Source organism: Mixophyes fleayi, chromosome 2 (genome assembly GCF_038048845.1).
Source record: "Mixophyes fleayi isolate aMixFle1 chromosome 2, aMixFle1.hap1, whole genome shotgun sequence".
In the NCBI taxonomy this organism is placed as follows: Eukaryota; Metazoa; Chordata; class Amphibia; order Anura; family Limnodynastidae; genus Mixophyes; species Mixophyes fleayi.
Window position 1 is genome coordinate 185,350,139 of NC_134403.1, and position 25,394 is coordinate 185,375,532.

Sequence of the window (25,394 nt, forward strand, 5' to 3'; positions counted from 1 at the left end):
AAACAGAAAGGGACTTCTGTAATTGCCTGCAGTCTTTCTTTGTACACTAGTAGAATACCTTCTCAAACTGTCTATTCCTGCTTCTTTGCATTTTCTGGCAAAAGTAAGTATTTGTGTGGAACATAGCCAGCAAAAAATAGTTTATCATATGCTGTTGATTTCTGAGACAGTACCACCTTAGGGCCAGTTAAAGGTTTTGACCTTTTGGGAGTATAGTTTTTTTATACAGCTTGATAGCAAGATTAAAGTGTCAAGTATGTGAAACTGTTGAAATGTTATATGTATTTCAAGAGCTGTCTTCCAGTAAGCTCTAACAGTACAGAGCAATTAATGTAATTGAATGCTGTGTGAGTTTATTGAGCCCTTACATTTTGGAAAGGCACTCGAACTCTGCTTGTCTTCCTTTCTTTATGGCAGCAATTTGTAAAATCGCTCTGGCCTTTCGTAGCAATAAAAAGCTGCTTAATCTTCCCTTTTCCTATAATAAAGTTCAATATTTTGTTTTCACATACACACATTATTCTCTTCTGGTGAAAATCATATTTGAAAGATTGTATTTGGCAATTATTATTTGTAGAATATAAATAATTCTAATAGCATTTTGATATATGTCATAAATACACATTCTGCTATAAAATTGCTAGCCAAAACAATCTCAGGACTGCTTTCCATAATAAAGGAAATCATAGTGCACAGATTGTAAGCTTGCGGGCAGGGCCCTCTTACCTCTCTGCTATTAAATTGAACTTACTCTTTCTTGTGGGTAAATGTATCAATGTCCGGATTCTTCAACTCCGGCAAGATCGGCGTCTTCAGCGCTTAAATTTAAAGCGGCGCTGCCTTGTAAAGGGAAGTTTACCTTTACAAGGCAGCGCCGCTTTAAATTTAAGCGCTGAAGACGCCGATCTCGCCAGAGTTGAAGAATCCGGACATTGATACATTTACCCCTTGGTCTGTGTGTGTGGTAGGGAATTTAAACTGTAAGCTCCAGTGGGGTAGGGACTGATGTGAGTGAGTTCTCTGTACACCGCTGTGGAATTAGTGGCGCTATATAAATAAATGATGATGTCTGTCTCTATTACCCAGTATTGTTTTATTACTGTGTTTGTTCCCAATTGTAAAGCACTACAGAGTTTTCTGGCGCTTTATAACAAAATGATGATGAGGATGGTAACTATTGATTTGTTAATCTCAAATTCATATTTTTTTTTTGTACCATTAAGGACCAGAAAATTTAAAATAGAAGTTGTCTTGTATATTGATAATATGCACAAATGTATATGTAAAAGTTCTTGCTCTTAGCAGAACTTGGCAGATATTTCACATTGAATTTATGTTTCCTACATGCTAGGTATTGTTGTATGTGATCAGCCAATTCAGATCTGAGAGGCCGGCTACTTGTGTCCATCATTAACATGTAGATGGTTTTACATTACATTCTTCCTTAATCTGTCTGACAGGGGCCTCACATACAGTGTGCTGGGGGAGCTTTGATCTTTCCAATATATAATTCTAGCATAACAGAACTGACTGACACAAAATAAGCACACACATCTGAAATACTACTCAAAATGATGCTCTAAATATTCTAATGACCTGATTGGTTACAGGTTGTTCTACCTCACGTACTTCAAACCAAGGTACACAAGGATTCATAGCAATGGAAGACCTTCGTCAAACACACCTTAAAAACTGGATTTTTTTCTTCTGTGGAATATAAATGTAATAAGCAAAATATTTTCAGTAAACTTTATTAAGTAATCAGTTTGAAAAACTTGATCGGTCTGTGTGTGAGTCACTCAACAGATTATATCAGGCTCTATTGGAATAATTGAATGGTAAAAACTGAGGGCACTCCAATAATGCAGTAAAGTGGAATAAAAGTATAAAATCTTCCTCTCACGCCGCTCCTCCTCTGCCTCCCCTCTCTGTCTTGCCTTACACTGGCTCCCCTTCCCCTACAGAATCCTTTTCAAACTTCTCACCACCACTTACAAGGCTCTCTCCCAGTCTACTGCCCCTTATATCTCTAACCTCCTCTCCATTCACACTCCCGCCCGCTCCCTGCGCTCGGCCAATGATCGCCACCTCTTCCCACTCTAGAATACAAGACTTCTCCCGAGCTTCCCCCTTCACTGGAACGACCTCCCTCGCTCCATCCGTCTCTCACCCAATCTGTGCTCCTTCAAGCGGGCACTCAAAACTCACCTGTTCCTTAAGGCCTACCAACCATCCACTTAACCTCTCACCTCTTCTGTTTCTCCCCTGGCTCCTTTTTACTCTCCCCTTTGCTTCACTGGCTCCCTTTTGGGCCTGATTTTGTTTACCCTCCCTTAGGATGTAAGCTCGTATGAGCAGGGCCCCTCTCCCCTCCTGTCTCCACACCTGTTCTTCTGCTCCGTCTTTACAGTATTTGCCTGCCTGGAGTTTCTGAAGTTCTGGTACTTTGTGTTTATTGTTCTGTATTGTTTTACCCTGTATAGTGTACTGTTTGTGCTGTGTACGGCGCTGCGGAAACCTTGTGGCGCCTAACAAATAAACGAAAATAATAATAATAATAAAATTGCTAACATGTATTTCTCTCCTGGGGGAAAATTTATCAAGCTGCAGGTTTCAAAAAGTGGAGATGTTGCCTATAGCAACCAATTGGATTCTAGCTGTCATTTATTTAGTACATTCTACAAAATGACAGCTACAATCTGATTAATTGCTATAGGCAACATCTTCACTTTATCAAACCAGCAGCTTAATAAATTTACTCCCTAGTGTGGTGGGCAGCACCAGACTCATGTCTGATACACCATGTAAAGTTTATAATTAGTAGATGTAGCCGTGCTCTTGGTGATTTATTCTGCAGTATTTCTGTAGAACTGAATGAAAGCAGCATAAAGTAACGAGCTGTATAATATACATTTTATTATGAAAGTTTAATATACAGTAGTGGTACATAGTAATCACTTCTTCAGGTGTTGTGTATTTTGGTTGTCTACTTGTAGTGGACTGTCAAATAAAACAGTGAGTGCAATGCCAAATAATTTATTAAGTGGTAGCAGAACAATTTGCTTCAGGGATTGTTCGTTGCCTGGTTTATTGCCCATATTTATATAGACATTTTGCTTTGTTTGTTTGTCTCGTTCCAAAATTATATTTATTTATTTTTTGAATGGTTCACCCCAAAGCAACTACAAACTCTTCTGTATATTCTCCACCTATTAAACCAGCTTCGTAGGTAGAACATTTTTTCATATTTTTAGGAATAGCCAAAATAAAACCATGCAAGGGGCAATGAAGTATAACAGTAGTTGCAACAAGAAAAGCAAGTGAGAGAGTTGTAAAGTTAGGAGATGTCATGTTATGCTTTATAAGTTGAATTTAGAGATTATGGGACTGCTTCATCAAAGAACGTGAATACTGAAACGTGTCGTATTTTTAGTAAAATCGCTGTGACATATAGTCCAGAAATAGACAATAAGCCAGAGAACGTAAGAACATCCAGTTCATCTCGGAGTGAAAACAATATCATGGGCGGAACAGGGAGATGAATGGACGTATGCATGTAATGAATGTACAGTAAGGGTGTTCCAAGCTTGAGCGCACACAGCAGTGTCTGATTCAAGCTTTCCCCAGCTACAGGTCAGGTCCCAATTGATAATGATGACTGTTGCATATGCATACTAGAACATGTGTTTGCTATCAGGAATAACTGTAAAAATAAATTTTATGTACTGTAGACATTAATAGCATCATGATAAATGTATTTCATGGAGGAAAAAAAAGAGAAGAAATATGACTTTTTTTCATTAATGATTGTATTAACAGGTGACAATCATTGGATTTTTTTTTTCTAGTGGGACTTTATATTCCACATATGTATTGGATGCTTCCTGCAGTGTATTGTGTCTCTTAGTGGAGAGCATACCTGGACCCATATTCAACAAGAGACGTTTCTTCCCATCCACTTGTAGTTGAATAGACTAGCATATGCCCAAATTACGTAATTTATGTTCATGTGTGTTAATGAATCGGGCCCTAAATGTGCACAGCTGGGTCTAAATGCAGGATACTGCACAGTTCAGTCCACTGTTGCCTGGCGGTTTCATAGACTTCTATAGTCTCCAAAAGTATAGCTGAGAGCTTTTTGCTTCATTTATCCATTGACCTTATTCTTTACTGATTATTTAGATAAAAGGCAGGATTTCCACTTTGCAGCAATGTATTTACAGGCAGGCAAGCTTTTACAATGAATAAAGGTGCCCATATACAGAGCGTCTGGATTTTTGTCTGAAAGATGAAGCTATTTAGAGCTTAGACTAAATGAGCACATTGTACCGGGAACCATTACCATGGTCAGATGGGGACCCCAAACCCAGTCAGATTCGGCCATTTACCGTTCATCCCGTCTGACATATGACGACAATAGAGATCAGCAGTCTTTTTAGGCCCATATACACAGTGATTTCAAATACCCACAATTATGGTTATCACCACGCAATAATAAATAGACCCTGTTATTAAAACACCCAACTTTAAGTTAATATGTAGACTGTAGTTGTCAGTACAATCTAACTAAACAGAAATCCACTTTAAAATAATTTTATTAAAGCTTTGTTGAAGAAGGGATTTAAAACTGGAGTGCTGGGGATTGTGTAACTATCAACTGAACTAAAACAAATAGATATAGGCTTCAGTTAGATAAAATGACCCTTTAACTCATACATGACTCTGTGTCCTATGTGACAAGGATCACAGGTGATCCAGGCTATGTGTCCAGATCGCCAGTTCGGGTGGGCAGCCAATGAAGCACAAATGGCTACATTGCAGTAATGTACTGACTGAATATTTGGCAATCTCCCATGACGTGTGATCGTGGTTGATGGTCATTTTGTGTCCACACATGCAGTGATTTGGGAACACTTTTGTATAGTACTACCTAATTAGCAGTTACAAATGCTGTGTATATGTTTAGCTTGCTTAAGTGAGGATTTTATTTGGCTATCTTTTTTAAAAAAAAACAGTGGAGTTATCCTAAACATAAACTCTTCCGGTTACATCATAAACAACCAGGTTTTGTATGACTTTCCTGTGAGTAACCAAGGACATCTTACTACCAGGAAATGACTAACTGAAAGCAATTGCAGTAAAATACATCTTTGAAGATGTGTTTTGTATGTGTTTATTTTAAAAGAGAATTACACAGCTGGTGGTCCAGGCTGAATGCACACCTCCAGTACTCTTTTTGTCTCTCAATTAATCACTTTCATAGGCTTTATTGCATTTTGTTTTAGTAAATGGTAATTTTGTCAAAGACGCATTTTAAAATACACTAGGAAAAACTTTGACAACAGCACCACCACCACTGGTAGTAAAAAAAAAAAAAAAAAAGTGTGATGTCTGTTTTCAACATATAATAAGCACTAAAATAATTGTAGTTACTGTGTATGTAAATGAGAGGGTTCAACATTTGGTTCTCCAATCTGAGTTTCTCTGTTTTTCTCTCATACATGTGCATATGATAACATCCTACTTGTATAAATATATTTGTGTGGACAGTTTATTCTTTTCATATTTACAGTAATGGCACGTATTATTTCTGTGAAAACAGTAACCAAGAATAACGATTTAACTTTACAATAGCATATTGCTTTCCCACTTTTCCAAAAAGTCCTTCCTTATAACACCAAACTTTTTTCACTGATTTTGTATGTTTACCAAATATGTGGGTCATGACCACTTTGTCACTACCTACCACTATAGTAGCCATATTGGTGCCATCATCATCATCGGCTATTTATATAGCGCCACTAATTCCGCAGCACTGTATAGAGAAGTAACTCACATCTTGTTGTATAAGTTTAGAAGAAACATTCATTATCAGTTTGTTTTTTTTTGTTTTTTTTACATATATCCTATGCATTCCAGCTGCAATAATTTAAAGTCTACTATTTAAAGCAACACATGACATGTCTACCTAGCAGTGAATTGGTTAAAGGACATATGCTAGCAAGTCCAAAGAATCACAAACACGTGAGTGCTTTAATATGAATAACCAACGCAGGAGTGGCTTCAAAGGAGTGATCGGTTTGATGTGAAACATCAAAATCACATAATTACAAGCAGAAATCCCCCTGATCCTCAACCTACACTTTAAAGCAAGTCTAAAAAAAACTATGTTAAATACAGTGAGAGAGGATAATGCTTGGCAAATAGTGCATTGGCATAATGCCTCTGCATTATATTAATATAGTGTTTACTTTGTGCAAGTGAATTAAAGAAAAGGCAAAAATAGACCATTACAAGTATATTACTGTACTTTTTAATTAATTAACAATATTACTTTACGTTCAATAGAATATAACCTGTCACAAGCAGGGAAATCCTTCCTCTTGCCCTCCCCCTTCCCTTCGTGTTCCTATCCTCCAGTTTTCTCCACGTTTTACTCTTCGACTGATTTGCTATATCTTGCACCTTTTACCTTCTTTGCTATATCTTTACCCAGGAATACTACCTGCGCTCTGCTGCCCATGTTTATTCTTGTAATTTGCTTTCTTATAATATTTCTCATGATATGTTACCCTCATTTTGTATTCCTACACATATTGTTACCTTTGTTTTCCAATTTATCCCTTGTTTTTGTTTTACTACTTGTATTATGTTACCCTTGTTTCTTGTTTGTCACTCGTACTATGTAATGCTACATGAATTGTCTCTACCCTTTTTGTGCTTCTGCTCTGTATGTTACGGCAAAATTTTGTTGCTCCCTATAAATAAATGTTAGTAATAATAATTCATTTGAGATGTGGAGATATTTTCCTCACATTTTTTGTTTTAATGAACCAAATAGTGGTAAGAAATCATTTCCGACACTTAAGTGCAATTTAAAATATACTTGTTTGATTATAGTTATTTAAAAAAATATCTCAACACCCATATAATAGGTTTCATAAGGAAAAAAAAGGTCTTCTCCATGTAAAATCACATCCATTTTTGAGTTGGTGTCTGAGATTTTAAGATTGGAGAAATCATATTCTTTGTTTGTTTCACAGGTTTGTAAACCTTGATTTTTGCCCTTTTCAGGATCCAAGTGACACAGGTTTCAACCAAATTTAACCAGTTTAGATTTCACATGATAGGCTTTGACTCTGAGGGGCATATTCAATTATGTCCGGCGATCGCTATTATGCACGCCTGCACACTTCCCATTACCGCAACACCACGGATTTCTGTGCGCACGTCATAGGGTTGCGATGAGAAATTCACAATGTTGCGGTATCGTATTGGCACATCATGGGCCTGATTCATTAAGGAAAGTAAAGCAAAAAATTTAGTAAGTTTCCTTACTCTAGTTTTCTGGGCAAAACCATGTTACAATGCAAGGGATGCAAATTAGTTTATTATTTTGCACATAAGGAAAATACTGTGTTTTTTCATGTAGCACACAAATACTTGATAGCTTATTTGTACACTGTAATTTAAAGTTGATCTAGAACATGCCCTACCCTAACTATAAATCTGCCATCACATTTTAAATTTACCTCTCACTCCAATGCAACATGGTTGCCTTACTAACTTTTGCTTAACTTTCCTTAATGAATCAGGCCCCACGTGCGTAACCGTGATCGCAGGACTTAATTGAATATGCCCCTGAATGTTTGTTTTTTGAGTTGATGGCATTTTGTAAAATTTGTGGAAGTAGAAGTGCTCTCGAGGAACTCTTCCTTACATGCGAGCAAACAATCAAAACATTTTAGATGTAGAAATCATAGTAAAATTTTGAGACAAATTATGTTAACTGGAGCTGTTTAATTCCAATCGCCCACTGAACATTTACAGCATGCTAGCATATGCCCATCTCTAAAGCAGTATAAATAAGCGCCACTTGGTATTATCAGGCGCATGCTCTCGCAAAGGCACCTAATGTTTGTAATCGCTTGGACCACATAGCATAAGTCAGGATCCAATTGGTCTGGTTCTTTCCATGTGATCACTGTTACTGCCATTATTTTGGGGGTTTATTACTGAATTAGGTTACATGTTAAATAGTAAAGGGTTATAACCAAGTCAGCTGTTGGGTAAGTTTGTTTAGGTAGTTTTAAAATGTTGTTTTATGTCTGTAGATGGAAAAAAATGGTTAGAATATTTTACCACTAGCATGATTCTTCTTGAAATGTTTGTGAATAGTTAGGAAAGTGTTATTTATTATTTAGCAGTGAGGTATCAGTTGGTTATACATATAAAATATTGTTTAATGTTAGTGTTCAGTGATTAGTAGTATTTAGAAATTTGTTTTATAGCTATTGATTAGTAATTATAATATAGGTAATAGCTTTTTAGTATTATTTGATTAGCTGTTACTAACAGTGTAATGCAGTGTACTAACAGTGGTTTGTAGGGGTAGAATGCAACTAAGCACAAGCACTGGTATTGGGATGCAAGAAGGACAGCTGCAGAGTGTTAGGGTGCAAAGCAGATAGCTAGGGGTATGACACCATGTAGCGGAAGAATTTAGGACTTATCCCAATTAACTAATAAACCCGGAAAACACCCAAATTCATCCACCGAATGAAGGTCATCCAGAGAGACATGTAGATCCAACAGGAAAAGAAGCTTGTCATTGGCATACAAAGCTATAGAATCCTGAACCTTATCCCCTGGAAGGCCCAGAATTTTCAGATGTGCGCTGATCAAACATATGGCGAGGGTAAATATTGTGGGGGATAACAAACACCCCTGTCTAGTTTCCTGACTCGGACCAAACTGAGCAGTAGTATGAGCATTGACAGAGACTCTCGCCTCTGGTGTGGAGTACAGTAATTGAACCCACTTAATAAACCCATCTCCCAGCCCGAATCGGCGAAGAACCTCCCATAATTAGCCCCACTCCACCGAGGATTTACAATATATTTAATATATGTCTGTACCCATATTCTTTGATTTGGGTAACCTTTAGTGTCTGGGAGGCTTACAAAAAAAGCCATGTACAAGTACAATTATCACTTGAATTTCAAATTATGATGCTAGTTAACTACTTGGTCTATAACATCCTAGTTCTTCAGGAACCATCTTGTTCTCAGTGTGCAGTGTAATCGTTTGAACTATCACCCAGTGGGTATTTATAAGAACATTTATTTAATAATTTGAACACTTAACTAGCACATATCGTTTCAGAAGTGCATTATAACCCTAATACTATGGGAGTTGTTATATCTCAGCATGGGTTGATAAATGTTGAGTGCTTGTGATCCAATATTGAAGGCCGTAAAGCTGGATTCAAGGAAGTGGATGGGATCCAGGAAAAAGGCCTCCGCTCCCAGGGGTCCAGGATAACTACTCAAAATGTGTGAGTCTCCTGGACAATACGGGAGAGTAGACAAAAATGGCATTTAGTAAATATTGCAGAAGGACATGTACAAGCTAAAATTAATTTGTAGATAAAAACTCCTTTAATGGCCTCTTTATGTTTAATTGGTAATTATAAAATTCTTTTGTTCCTCAGAAAGCCAATGTGGTGAGAGAAGAAAAGGGAGTAACAACATAAAACAACTGACTCTCAAACAGCTTATTTGAAGAGCATCATCCGGTATGAAGACTACTACTAAAAGGACAAAAGGTAATTCTCAAGTTATTTTCTCACAGGTATAGACGCTGCAATGCCCCTCTCACCCTTGCACTTCTTGCCTTGTGTAAAGCAAGGGTGGGGGTATCTTCTGCTTCCCTGGCAGACTGGTATTGTCATAGCCCAGCACCACCCTCCCAGTGTATCACTGACATGAAGGAGCATGAGGTAAGAGGCTCCTATACAATGCTATGCCATTATTTGTGCAATGGATATTTCTTCCTAACCTGAAATGTATCTAATATATTTCAAGCCCTGTAGGATCAATTAAAGTGATAGCAAATTTTTAGGCACGGTATTCTGGAGCTTGGAATACCGACACCCACTATAGAGATGAAAAAACAACGATGACTGTAATAATGACATAATTTAATTGTAGACTTACTATAATACAGACAGCGTAAATTTGCGAATAACAGTGGTATGCGACTGGTGGTAATTTGGAAGATACTGTATGTCGGCGCTTGAATTTGATGTCATACAAGTGCGCGACATTCAAATGTGTAAATTTAAAGTGGCAATAGTACCAGCCGCACTGTAACCCTAAGCATTACAATAAAATGTGTTTTAAATGTTGATGTTGTTTACTTTCGTGACGTGACTTTCAAGCGCCGGCATCCAGTATCTTCAGAATTAGCAGCAGTCGCATATCAGTGCTTTCAGAGATCTGCACTGTCTGTGTTATGGTAAGTGTAGATTTAAATTATGTAGTTATTACAGTCATCGTGATTTTTCTGTCACTATAGTGGATGTCTGTATACCAAGTGCCGGTAAACTGATTACCACCGATCAGAAGCTCTGTGCTGGCGGGATGGGGAAGATATTGGGGCAGTACGGTGGCTCAGTGGTTAGTACTTCTGCCTCACAGCACTGGGGTCATGAGTTTAATTCCTGACCATGGTCTTATCTGTGAGGAGTTTGTATGTTCTCCCCGTGTTTGCATGGGTTTCCTCCAGGTGTTCCGGTTTCCTCCCACACTCCAAAAACATACTGGTAGGTTAATTGGCTGCTATCAGAATTGACCCTAGTCTGTCTCTCTCTGTTTGTCTGTGTGTGAGTGTGTGTCTATATTAGGGAATTTAGACTGTAAGCCCCAATGGGGCAGGGACTGATGTGGATGAGTTCTCTGTACAGCGCTGCGGAATTAGTGGCGCTTTATATATAAATAAATAAATGATGATGATGATATCTATCAGTCTAAGGGATAACAACTAGGTTGAAATTCGCAAAAGAACTAATCCATTATCATCACTACTGCAAGCATCTGTTTTATTCTTTATCCACACAAAACTGCTTTATTCACATAAATTAGTAAGCTCTATCTGCTCATTCTTGCTCTCTTTACCTTAAGCATCATCAGTATTCACTTCAGAATCTGAACCTCACATTAGCTCTGTGTATGTTTGTACAGAATTGGGGATACTTTTGCAATGCTTTTATATGATAGTCCTATCCCTACTCCTATCCCTATCGCACTACAGAGCAGAATGAAGTGCAATTCAATGATTTTACCACTGGATCCTCGCGTATCTGAGAAACAGCATGTAATGCTGCAAAATTCAATTTGCACAAAATTGTGCCACAACCATATTTTTAGATTTAGGTACTATATATAATAGAAAATTGTAATGTGAGTGAAATAGTACTGTCTGATAAATATGTTGGTAATTATGGTATTTTTGGCACCAAGATGTTAGCAGCAGATTATTTAAGTCCTGTAAGTTGTGGGGTGGGGCCTCCATGGCTCAGACCTGTTTTTCCAGCACATCCCACAGATCCTCGATCGTATTCAGATCTGGATAATTTGGAGGCCAAGTCAACACCTTAAACTCTTTATCATATTCCTGAAACCATTCCTGAACAATTTTTGCAGTGTGGCAGGGAGCATTTTACTGCTGAAAGAGGCCACTGCCATCAGGTAATACCGTTGCCATAAAGGAGAGTACTTGGTCTGCAATAATGTTTAGGTAGCTGATACGTGTCTAAGTAACATCCACATGAATGCCAGGATCCAAGGGTTCCCAGCAGAACATTTCCCAGAGCATCACACTGTCTCCGGTGGCTTGCCTTCATCCCATAATGCATCCTGGGGCCATCTCTGCACTCTAAACTATGCACACGCACCTGGCCATTCACATGAAGTAAAAGAAAATATGATTCATCTGACTAGACTACCTTCTTCCATTGCTTCTTGGTCCAGTTCTAGCACTCATATGGCCATTGAAGGCGGTTTCGGCTGTGGACAGAGTCAGCATGGGCACTCTGGCCGGTCAGTGGCTATGCAGCAAACTGCGATGCACTGTGTATTTTGACACTTTCTATCATAGCCAGCGTTAACTTTTTCAGCAATTTGTGCTACAGTAGTTCTTCCATGGGATTGAACCAGACGGGCTAGCCTTCGCTCTCCACATGCATCAATGGGCCTTTTCTGCCCATGACACTATCGCCGGTTTACCAGTTGTCTTTCCTTGGACCACTTTGGTAGGTACTAACCACTGCATGCAATGAACACCCTACAAGACCTGCCTTTTTGGACATGCTCTTATCCAGTTGTCTAGCCATCACAATTTAGCCCTTTTCAAAGTTGCTCAGATCCTTACGCTTGCCCATTTTACTTGCTTCCAACACATCAACTTCAAGAACTGACTGTGAACATGCTGCCTCATATATCACACCCTTTGACAGGTGCCATTGTAACAAGATAATCAATAGTATTCACCTCACTTGTCAGTGGTTTTAATGTTATGTCTGATCTGTGTATACACAATGTTCAAACTTTGTATATACATCATACACATTTGGGTGCATTCATATGCTGAACATGTTAAATTAGGTAGAGATTTAGGATATATTACAGAATTGAAATAAATGATTGGCAAAATGATACAGCATTTTAAGGGCAGGTTATAGGAGAATAGGAGAGGTATTGTGACTGTTAATGGAGTTCCTAAACCAATTAGTAATTTCAGCATTGTATACCATGTTAATATAGATTTCCTGACCTTATTGAGGTAGTAGAGCCTCTGGAATGCAGTGGAAATAAACAAAAGTCATTGTGATGTAATAAAGCTGGATGGATAAACATTAGGTCCATTAGGTTTTGGTGAAACTTGTATCCTTTATTTGTAACATAATCATGCTGATTTGTATATGATTAGTAGAGCTGGGATTTTTATGTAGTATCATGTTGCAAAATATGTAGCTAAGTATGTAGATAATGTAAAAATATGTAATATCAAATAAGCCTAAGTTATATAGTAGTTTTACTTTAATATTTACAATATATTTTGTTTGCATACCTACTACAGAACTTCTTGTACTTTGAAGCACATTAGACAATTAAGTACATTTCCATATTTTCTGTTGTCATTGATTGCTGTCAGAATATTCTTGTACACAAAAATGACCTTTCCACCTTGGAGGACATCACTAGAAGTATTTTAGCAAAGGAATGTTCTCAAAAAAATGGCCCCGAGGACTGTGCATCTTCCCCATTGAGTACACGGCGCACACTAACAAATGTTGGATATCCAGGGTTTCTCTTAAATACCGCCTGCAACTTAGTAGAAACGCTTTGTTATGCACGTTTTGTCGCTATCCAATAACGATTGTCGAATCTCGATTTGTGTTTCCAACGCACAAATATTTATTCTCAAAAAGTAGCAGAATAATTCAAGCAAAATAATAATAAGTACAGCCGTTACCTATCGCAGGCGCTCTGGATCCAGTGAACAGTCATTCAGGTCTGAAGTCTGTGGTCAAGATGACTGAACACTAGATGAAAAGCTCTGCTTATATGCAGACAAAAATACAGTAAAACAATGCAGATGGTGTGGCTTGCTTCTATTGGTCCAGGTTTCAGGAAGGTCCAGGGGGTTACAGATCATAGGCTAGTTAAAACTAAAGAATCCAAAGGTGGGGGTCATCTCTCCAGGGGATGTGCTCCGTTCTTCCAGCCAAGACTCCACTTTCAACTAGTCCATTAGCATTTTATAGTCAGCATCATATTAAAGGTTTATTCCCTAACATCAATAACTAGAGTATGCAATGTGCGATCTCTTCGCCGAATGAATCGGACAGCTGCGGATGAATAGGGGATTAAAATATCAGACATGACACATTTCCTTTAACCTGAACCATATGTTATACTAATATGCATATCTTATAATATTACACATAAACACTACCATATTTTGACATAAATAACTATGTGTTGCAACTACAATTAATGTGTACTATTTACAGATGTGCGTATTTGTGCGAATGTGTGTAACTGTGTAAACACTTATTGCCACGTGTGGCGGATGCGTATGCCCTTGCACGCCGCAGCGTGCAATACGCATCTTTTCAGACAAAGACAACCAAGTTTGCTCGATTATTAATTGAAATGACTTTATCCAATTTGCTGACTTCGACAGCTCCACCCTTTGATAGTGTAATAGACTATCACAAAATCACTGTTTCAAGTTGAGGATTGTACAACACTTCTTCACAGACCATGATCTCGGTATCTCTCACCACCCTTTCAGTCTCGTTCTCAGTGTTTCTCCCAGAAGACTGTTTTCCACATTTCAACACATTAAACACATTTGACACATAAACCAATTGCTAAGATGACACCAAGTATAAGGAGAAGGAGCTTACTATACTAGCAACCATTTCCTGTACCCACTCCCCTAGACCGGAGAACCATTTTACAGGGTTCAACCATGAGAACCAACCTGCCACCTTTTCCCCGACCTCATATAACGAAGAATTATGGTTCTTTCGAAATTCCCATTTCAGTTGCAGAATTTCATCCATCTTCCGGTCTATAACCTCTTTAGGGTTATCTGTATTATTGGTGATGTACGTGTAACATTTGACACCAAACTGGGTGGCCAAAGTCACACAGTATCCACCAGTAATAGAGGTGAGATAATTTAGTACCAACCTATGTTGCACCAACTCCTTCTTGTACGCTTGTAGCTACCTTCCAGTATACCTGAAAGTGTCATCACACATCTCGGTGATATTGTCTGTCAATTTAGCTAGGTCTTGAATATATTTAAAATTTAAAGTTCCCCGGGCGGTCCTGGTGAGATCTAGAGCACCCATAACTTAAAAACCCGCAGTTTCACTAATCAATTTTATAGCTATGGGAGTCACAGAACTTACAGATACAATACACATCAGACAATAGCCACTCACACTGTCTCCGAGTTCCTGAGCTAGCAGACCTTTTCATAACCCCTGGACCAAGCTTGATAATAGGCTGCTCTGGGTATTCTAGTAACTTTTCCTCGATATCCATCTCATCGGTATCACTACCAGAACCTTCCTCTGTCCTCCATTCTCCTTCACAAAAATAGGGTGTCCTATAAAAAGTAAAAACAAGAAGAATCCTGGAACAAAATAAAAAGAAAAACCGCCACTCCTTCGCTGGAAAAATAGTTTTGAGGCAACGTCATTGGCTCAGGTGTCTTGACTGCAGGCTTTAGATCTCCCGGAACAGGTTTACGAGTGACAGATCGGTGTCGTCGGTCTCAGCTTTATCTCGCACTTTCTCCGGGTTACTGACTTTTCTGCAGTGGGTGGAATGGACCCAAGTGTCTCTCTCTGCAACCTTCAGTGATGTGGTACTGGTCAGCAACACTTGGTACTGGCCTTCCCAACGGTCTGTTAAATAACCTGAACGTAAGAAATTGCAGATTATAACATAGTCCCCAGGTTCAACATCATGACAGTTCGTTTCTGGCATACCAGGAGACAGCATTTTTAGTTTGTGTTGTTGTTGTTTTAGCTGTCTACTCATTTTTATAAGATATTGTACAGTCACTTCATTATTACACTTTAAGTCGTCTTGCGGACTCACAATCAAATGAGGTTGTCGGCCGAACAGTATCTCAAAGGGGGACAGATTAAGAGGAGGTCTAGGAGTGGTTCGGATGCTATGGAGGACTAGTGGCAAAGCTTCAGGCCACGCCAACCCAGTTTCGGCCATTATCTTACCAAGCTTGTTCTTAATAGTACCATTTACTCTTTCCACCGTACAACTGGCTTGTGGTCGGTAAGGGTTGTGAAGTCTGCAACTGATTCCCATGAGCTCACACATGTTTTGGAAGATATCACCAGTAAAGTGGGTACCCCTATCACTTTCAATGATTCTAGGGATACCGAACCTACACACAAAGTCTTGTACAATTTTCTTTGCAGTGAGCACAGCAGTATTAGTGGCTGCCGGATATGCTTGTACCCAACCAGAAAACACATCAATACATACTAACACATACTTTAGATTCCTGCACGGTGGTAATTGGATATAGTCAATTTGTTTTACCTGAAAAGGTCCGTCTGTAGGAGGGATGTGGAATAGCTCTGTTTGAATAGTTTTCCCGACATTTTTTCTCAAACAAGTAAGACATGACATTGCCTTCTTACCAGCCTGAGAGGAAAATCCAGGAGCACACCAGTATGCTCTCACCAGTTTGCACATTCCTTCTTTACCCAGGTGAGTCAGACTGTGTGCTGCTTCAGCCAGGCTTGGATAGTATGTCCTGAGGACTCTTGACCACATCCCATCGCCTTCCAGACCGCCTTTTCCTGCAGAGAACACAAATCTTGGTTTTCAATTAATTTCTGCATGTCTAATGTCTGAAAAACCATCATAGTCTCAGTCGATACAGTCATAGGTTGCCCTGCTGCCCATTTAGCAGCCTCGTCTGCCCTGTTGTTGCCCAATTACACCGGGTCTTCTTCAGAGGTATGGGCTTAACACTTTATGACGGTTACTGTCCTGTGTAACTGTATCGCTGTCAAAAGTCCTTTTATGTGTTGTGAGTGTGCCACTGGCGTGCCTGCTGCTGTTGTAGAGTTTCTAAGACGCCAAAGGTCCCCAAAATCGTGCACTACACCGAAGGCGTACCTAGAGTCAGTATATATATTAGCTGATTTACCCTTTGCCAACTCACACGCTCTCCTTAATGCTACTAGTTCAGCCACTTGGGCTGAATGAGGTGGGCCAAGGGGTCTAGCTTCTACAACATCCTGATCATCTACAACAGTACATAGTTCTCCCGTCTCTGTCTGTCTATGACAACTCCCGTCTGTATAAAACGTAAAATACACATTTTCTAAGGGGGTGTCACGTATGTCGGCCCTGGCAGTAAAGGTCTGGTTCAGGTATTCCATACAGTCATGCGTATCAGTACTCTTGCCAAACTCATCACCACCCAGGGTCTCCTCACCTCCCACCCTTTGTGTCTCTCGAGACACATATGGAAGGTATGTAGCTGGATTTCAGATGCTACATTGTTTAATGGTGATGTTTGAGGGTGCCATCAGAGCTAGTTTCCATTTTGTGAATCTAGCTGAAGAAACATGTCTGGTTTGAGCTGAATTTAACAGAGCTGATACTGCATGGGGTGTATAGACAGTTGAATCATGTCCTAATATTACGTCCTCGCTCTTACTTACCAGAAGAGCTGTTGCTGCTACACTTCTGAGATATGTTGGGAGTGATCTTGCCACAGTGTCCAATTGTGCACTGTAGTATGCTACCGGTCTGCTAGCGTCACCATGTTTCTGTGTGAGGACACCTGCTGCACAACCATCAGCTTCCGTACAGTATAGCTCAAAAGGCTTTTCATAATCAGGTATTCCCAATACAGGTGCTCTAGTCAGACTATCTTTGAGATTAAAGAACGCTTGTTCTGACTCCTCTGTGTGTACGTTTTTGAGGAAGAGACTAGCTCATGCAATGGTAATGCCAGAATAGAAAAACCTGGGATCCAGGATCTACAGTATCCACACATCCCCAAGAAGGTACGAATTTGCTTCTGGCTCTGCGGCAGAGTCATGTGTTGTATAGCTTCAATTCTGTCTGTTGTCAAGTGTCTTAGCCCCTGGTTGAGACAGTGTCCTAAGTATTTGACCTTAGTCTGACATGGCTGTAACTTGTCCTTTGCCACCTTGTGCCCTGTTTTTGAGAGATGGAGCAACAACAATTTAGTATCATGTAAACATGCCATAAAAGAATCAGAGCACAACAATAAATCGTCCACATATTGAATTAGAACAGACCCATTGCTAGGGTGGAAGGATTGTAAACAGTCATGCAATGCTTGGGAGAAAATACTGGAGCTGTCAATGAACCCCAGGGACAGTCTGGTCCATGTATATTGCACCCCCCTGTAGGAGAATGCAAAAAGGTATTGGCAGTCAGGGTGAAGAGGGACTGAGAAAAAAGCAGAACATAGATCAATGACAGTAAAATGACTAGCAGACGGTGAAATCTGCATGAGGATGACAGCTGGATTGGGCACTACTGGGAATTGGCTCTCAACAACTTTATTAATTCCCCTTAAGTCCTGGACTAATCTATAGCCCCTCTCCCCACTCTTCTTCACAGGGAAAATGGGACTATTTGCTTTGCTGGATGTACAAATTAAAATCCCTTGTTGCAACAGCCCCTCAATAACAGGATATACCCCTAGTTCCACCTCCGGTTTTAATGGATACTGTGGGACTTTTGGAGCTATCCTACCACTTTTTAGATTTACCATCACAGGAGCTACATTTTCCATCAATCCAGTGTCCTGTTCATCTCTGGTCCATAGGGACCCCGGTATTTCCAGCAACCTCCCCTTTACTTGAGATGGACTTTGTTCTATAACAGTAGAATGCAACATTAACCTTTGTGGGGTGTCTAATATATCCTGTACTTCATCCGCAACCTTCTCTGGTATATCTAGGAATACACCATCAGGGGTACAGTATACATCCCATTTTACATAACAAGTCTCTTCCTAGCAAGTTAGTAGGAGCTGCTGCAGCCAAGAGAAACGAATGCTTGGTGTGCAGAGGCCCGATAGTAACTTCTGTGGGTTTAGTTAAAGGATAATGTAACACTCTTCCTGTTACCCCCATGGCTGGAATATTTTTACTAGTTACCTGTAGATTGAAAGAAGAGGTTATCACAGATCTGGCCGCCCCTGTATCTACAAGAAAAGTTTGTTTCCTACCAGCTATGTCAACTATCATTGTTGGTTCTTCTCTCAGACTCTCAGTTAACCTCACTGGCTGTAGACTACAGGTATGACCTGACCCCCATTGCTGATTATCGCTTTCCCGCGCAGCATTTGCTGCTAGTACATGCGTGGGTAGGTGTGAGTCTTCTAGTTTATGTGAATTCCACCTTGGAGGATATCTATGTGACCTTCCATTAGGATTGTATCTTCCCTTTCTACAATCTTTCCTCATATGTCCTTCTTCTTTGCAATTATAACATCTCAACATTCTAGGTTTCCTGTCACGTGGGTTATATGCTGGTGGTCGTGTATGTATTCCCTCTAATGCTTGTATACTCACCGTCATAAAACTGTCACTCTTCTCTTCCCTCTTCCTAAAAATAGTTTTGTCGTGTTCCACGGCAATCTCTCAAGAGAATCTACCGTGCTGCCCCTCCAACCAGGTGTTGAGGTCTGTACCCTTGTCTTTAGGTTTTCCTTTAAACCATCCATCAGCACCGTTACAGCTACTTCCCTATGATGTGAATTCTCCTTTATATCTGATATCCCAGTAAACTGCGTCATTGATGCAAGAGCTCTAGCGAAATAGTCCGCTGCAGTTTCACTATCTTTCTGCTTAATGGTGAAAATTTTACTCTAATTTACTACTACTGGAAAATAGATGGCTAAATGTGTGACAATTTGGTCTATATTTTCTTGATTACCTCATCTGTCAAGGTGTCGTCTCCCTCCAACGAACAATCTTTAATACATTTTTGTATGTTAGTATTGGGAGGAAGACATGCCCTCAACACTACACGCCAATCCTTATTGGTTGGTTTGTGTGCATTTCCTAAGTCTTTAACAAACTTCTAAAACTTAGCCAACTCTTTTCTAGGATCTGGGAATTCAGTCATAATAGAACGTAATTCTGATCTAGTCCAAGGACAATGCATTGTAACATTTCTTAAAGGAACTACACCATCCTTATCTGCCTTCCCATTGGAAACTGATATTGTGCGGACTGGATACGTACCCACCGGTTCACTATCTTCAGGATTAACTACTTCAGTACCTTGGATGATATCCCTCCTAGTGGTCACACTACTCTCACCTATCTCAGCAATTGCCCCCTTTCCATACTTACGCTGAACCTCTAGCATATTAACAGCATGGGCAATGGCTGAAATTACAGTGGGTTCATCCTCTTCTTCAGAAACACTTGCTTTAAACCAGGGGTGTCCAACCTTTTAGCTTCCCTGGGCCACATTGGAAGACGACGAGTTGGTTTGGGCCGCACATAAAATACACTAACACTAACGATAGCTGATCATCGAAAAAAACATAGAAAACATAGTTAACATATTAAACTTACTTGGAAATGAAGTTCGTAAGAGTTAGGAAACCTGTTGAGGAATCATGATTAAAGCAGTAGTCCCATTACCAGCTACAATTTAACTTACCTGCATCTGTCCCTTAGTGGGGTTCGGGGAATTAAATGCCAAAAACTTATTTTTCCTCTCTTTCTGCACCCATGAATCATTTTTTTTATTGACCAGTTTGAAATGGTCACCGATATAGGTAGCATCAGGAGGACTAATAGAAATCTACAGAGATTTAAAGATAGGGTGGCGGGAAAAATGGTTCATGGAGCAGCCTCCGATGAGGGTAACAGTGGGTGATATTTTCACCCTACTCAGCACTGCACATTTAAAATGGTTTAAAATATTAAAAATACAATTATCTCTTAATATTTATATTAGATACATACAGAGAACACAGCTAGTTCATAATTGCATGGTGCAGAAAGTCCAAATTCAGAGTAACAACAATAAGATACTGGACAATCTTTCACTGCTGCTGATAGTTTGCGCGGGTGACTCCTCTGTGCTGCGCTATGCAATGGATGTCGGGTGTGATGATGTCACCCCCGACATTCACTGCGAGCGCCACACGGAGGAGGAGACCAGGGAGGGAGCCGGAGCGCCAGCTGACGTGACCGCAAGGTAAGTATTATCTTTTTTTTTTTTTTTGCAGGTTTTTTTTCAGCGCTGCCCCCTTGCTACAAGCAAAACACCTGCTGGGCCACATTTACAGGCATGCTGGGCTGCATGCTTTAAACTGACTTAAAACAGGATATAACTTAGCAATTTCCTTTTTTCCATTTTTAATAACTGCTGTACTTACTGCTCCCGCCACACAGGGTGGCGGGGGCGCTCTTGCGCTGAGTTATCCATGCTTCTCAACGGCTATTTCCGTTGTGCGCGCGCTTTTCGCCACGCCTACTTCCGCTGTTCACTCGCTGCTCTGCCACTTGTTGCCTTCCATTTGCCACAATTTCAAACAATCATTATGTTTATTTCTCATTTTCGTTGACTTAATCAACCACACTTTATCTTTTACATTATTTAGTACCTCTGGATTAAAACTCCCTATTGTTGGGAAAGGCCTACCACAATCCTTGGTCATCTTGACCCACGTGTCGCAATACGGAGTTGCGTATGCACCATACTTCTTACACATGAGAAACCTCGCTGAACCAATAGGCCCTTCCTTAGGCAGTACCTCGGCCATCTGTAGCGTCTGCTTAGCACCCATGTTGAACAATAGGGTTCCAGAAATATCACAATATCCTGCCACAAAATAGGGTTCCAGAAATATCACAATATCCAGCCACTACTTTCAACACTCTGCCACCCGCAATCTACCGCTAGAGATATTTTACCGGCCTGTGGATGTATTTGCTACAAGCCGCGTCCACTCTCTTCCTCTCGTCTTAAACAAGGACCCCTAATACAGAAATATCAATGCGGACTAAAGGGTTATCAGCTCCTCGATTACCCCTGACTCTCCAACAAAATCTGCTGAGTTTATTACAGCTGGCAGCATCCGGTAAAGTCAATTACCGGCCTTGCCAACAGAATTCCTCCCCGTGCTCCCAAGTCGCAATCACGGCTTTCCTTGCCGCGCGGTCCGATCGCAACGCTTAAAGATACTAGTTATCAGTAAACGATGCGATTACTCTTGGGTGCGCGTCGCGAAAACTTGCTTTGTTTCCGCCACGGGTATACCTGCCTTGTATACCGTACACCAGTTGGGCACCTGCCTCGTCAGACAGCAACTGACACTCTATTCAACAATAGATGAAACCTCAGTGTATTTAAAGTCACCAAATCACACGACATACAGCTTTTCTGCGCAGAAAATCAAAGTTCCCAACAATAGTAATAATGTTCCAGAGGTTTTAACAAGTGGTTATACTATGCATGTATAACAACTATCAAAATCGATTGTTTAAACACGTGGCAAATCTACCAGAAGTTCACATACACTAGGCAGGAAGTGCACATACGCTAAGCAATACAATATATTAAAACGCAATATGACAATAAAAATAAACAGTTTCCTCTTTTGTCCCTAGATTCAAGTTAGCGCACCTTCAGGTTATACAATACGGACATTCGGTTTCACAACACAGAGTAAAAATCAGGTTTTGAACACACTGCGTTCTTACCCGTATATGAGGCGTCTCCACCCTTTGTTGCGGAACCGAAATCCGTTGGTCTTGCGTATCGTCCAGTAACGTAACCTCCGCACGAGTCCCCAAATTGTTATGCACGTGTTGTTGCTATCCAATAACGATTGTCGAATATCGATTTGTGTTTCCAACACACAAATATTTATTCTCAAAAAGTAGCAGAATAATTCAAGCGAAATATTAATAAGTACAGCCGTTACTTATCGCAGGCGCTCTGGATATGTTTTACTAATATGCATATAACTTTTAATATTACACATAAACACTACCATATTTTGACATAAATAACTGTGTTGCAACTACAATTAATGTGTACTATTTACAGATGTGAGTATTTGTGCGAATGTGTGTAACTGTGTAAACACTGTTATTGCCACGTGTGACGGCTGCGTACGCCCTTGCACGCCGTAGCCTGCAATACGCATCTTTTCAGACAAAGACAACCAAGTTTGCTCGATATTAATTGAAATGACTTTATCCAATTTGCGGACTTCGACAGCTTTCACCAACTTCATCCAAAATATTTGTTGTAGAAGTTCACTGCCTCTATTTAGGTACTGCATCTTGCGAGTGTCAAAAGTACATCTGGAAATGCATTACACTCACTATGGGGCTTTCACAAAACCTTTTTTGTTACCAAAATTAATTTGGTCACTTTGGGGGAACTTATTTATAACTTTTTCAGCAACATGTTGAAGTCCACCTGCAGAGCATTTTCAGCTTTCAGGATGTATACACCGCAGTGTCTGAATATAAAATCTGTATTTTCAGTTTGCAAACTCTTGTATTCCACAACACGTCCATCATTCACGAACCTTACAATGGTAAAGTGATTTGTATGCTCCAGAGCTCTTGAGTAAATAAAAATAGCTTGGAAAGGCTCCAGGGTGTAGTTTTCCAAAGATAAGGTTCCCGATGAAGCGACCCATGGCATTTGTCGTTTCATTCACTGCAATCAATAAGAAGATATCTCCTATGTCACCTCTTATGCTTCGCAAGCTTTCTTCGTGGCAGACATTCAAGTAATTCTTCTGGAGTGTCAAACTTTGCATCAAGGGATGGTCTTCACCACCATTGCACTAACTTGTCTTTATATGTTTCCTGAAGACAGGATGTCATGCTGCACCTGCATTAACAGCACTTCTTCTACAAACTTTGTTGCTTGTTCCACGTATGCAGTGCATTTTGTATGTGTTGTTCCAACTGTGACTTCATGGAACATCCTATTTTTTTGTCACAAACTTGACAACAACGGCTTTTCTGGCTGAACTGAAGAGCTCATCTGTTGCGACCTATGCTTTTAATTTTGAAGCTAGTGATGACGCAATCAGTGCCATAGTAAAAATTCCTCGAACAATCACTTTAATATACACTTTTAACTGCTCCAGTTTGTCAACTCTGAAATGGAGAAGAAGCGCAGCCTATTCCCAGAAATTCCAAAAAAGAAGCCCAATTTATTAACTTAATGGATATTTCAAGTCTCGTAAATACAGAATATCTGTCAGAATAGTTTTCTGTGTAAAAATTGCAGAAGGCATTTGTATATCTTACTTAGTCAAACCAGTCACTGATTTAATGGTAAATATATAGATACAGGGCAATCCATCCTCTCACCTCTCCAAGAGAGTTAGGGGATGTGACAGGATGGACCTCCTATGCCACCTGCCACCCTGTCTGTTGTGTTGCTGGGGACCGGCTGGGCTTGCCTTGCCACTGTCCCCTTTCATTCTCCCAAATGCGCCCTCTACTTGCAGTAGGTGGGACTTTTGCTGCTGCCACGACTAGGCTCTTTAGCGGTACCTAGAACCGCGTCCTTCTGGGTAACTCTCGCTGCTAGTGTACCCCTTTGCTGGTATCCCTGACCTCTTGCCTTCAGATCAGGGTTGCTGTGAATGGTTACCCCTGGCCTATCACACTGACCAGAGCTGCAGGTAGCGGGCAGAGCATTGGTACTGGAGTACAGGATCCCAACCTCAGAACAGCCAGATAACAGATTTGATTTGTCTAATCTGTGGTCACAGGAATTACAGCAGGTAAGTAGGCGTCAAGGCAGGTTCCTTAAGCAGTTATGTTTATTAGCTCAGAAAGTCCTAAAAAGAACAGTTACATACACTATTTTGAGCTACTATTGATCTCCAGAAAAGTACAGATGGAGTAATACATTACATGGTCAAACAGTAAACCAGCCCCTTTTTCCGACCAGGCCCCAAAAAGTCTGAAATATTTCATTCAAAGATTAACATCAGGATGTAAGATGTTCTTTAAGCTTGGATCTTAAATGCAATTTATACTTATCAAAATTGACACTAATCTGTGATTTCCCACATCACTGTTACATTGTTCAGACAGGTTCTAATACACAGGATGAAAACTACACATGAAAGGAAGGTAACAACCTCCTGCGGTGCAATTAGGCCAAAGCAAGTGTTTGTCACTTCACATGATAAGATCTAATTAGCCTTAATGAGGATGTCCTCTCGAAGCTACACAACCCAAATATGACATACTGTCTCAGAAGTCAATACATTTCAATACCTCAGAAATAAATGCATTTCCTATGCAGAATTACAACACAATGATAAAATCAGCACATTTGCAATGATACAAATTGGCGCACTGCGCTATTAATTTAAATACATTTATACAATAAGTTACTTATAAGTGTTACAGCCACAGGTGATATTTGTTCTGCCAACTACAAATGAATGTTTGCTGTTTGCAGATTGCAAACACTCTTCTGTGGAGGCAACTGCTTTCAGTAAAATCCTAGCAACTTTCCCCAAGTTCCCCCAGCTTTTAATTAATCATGTTTTATATAAAGATTATAAACTTCTACCCAAGTCACTGTCAGATTAATTGACCTAAATATCCTCTCCCCACACGCCTTACAGCAAGGATTGTTCAGAATTTACTGTGCAGGAGCCAGAAAGGGAACAGAACCCAGCATGCAGAGTGTGAGGCTGGGGCAGGGTTAGCATATATAGCAACAGGAACTGCTACTTTCCCATAAGTAACACCCTGCACCCATGGTAGATATGCACTTGGTGCATGCGCAAAAAAAAAAAAAAAGGACAAATACGCTCCAATTCAAAAGAGCCAGCACCCTCTTCTCTTGCAAAGTTCTTGGAAAATCCCCTCTAAAGTAGCTTCCTCTTCCCCACGGTACATTCTTTCCACTGAGCAGACTGTCCCGATGAGTTGTTTAAAAATACATGAGGATGGGCAGTTGCATAAAAACTAAGAGTTGCTGAAATAC

The 25,394-nt window shown here is 40.0% G+C and overlaps 1 protein-coding gene across 4 annotated transcripts in view; it reads left to right on the top strand.

Annotated features, from left to right (window-relative positions):
- SCML2 (Scm polycomb group protein like 2) overlaps positions 1-25,394 on the top strand; it is a 112,664-nt gene that overhangs the window by 23,187 nt on the left and 64,083 nt on the right. For all 4 annotated transcript variants that reach the window (XM_075195080.1, XM_075195081.1, XM_075195083.1 and 1 more), the window contains exon 2: positions 9,494-9,607. In XM_075195080.1, coding sequence (XP_075051181.1) covers positions 9,580-9,607 — 28 coding nt within the window. In that variant the 5' untranslated portion in view covers positions 9,494-9,579. The remainder of the gene's footprint in view (positions 1-9,493; positions 9,608-25,394) is intronic.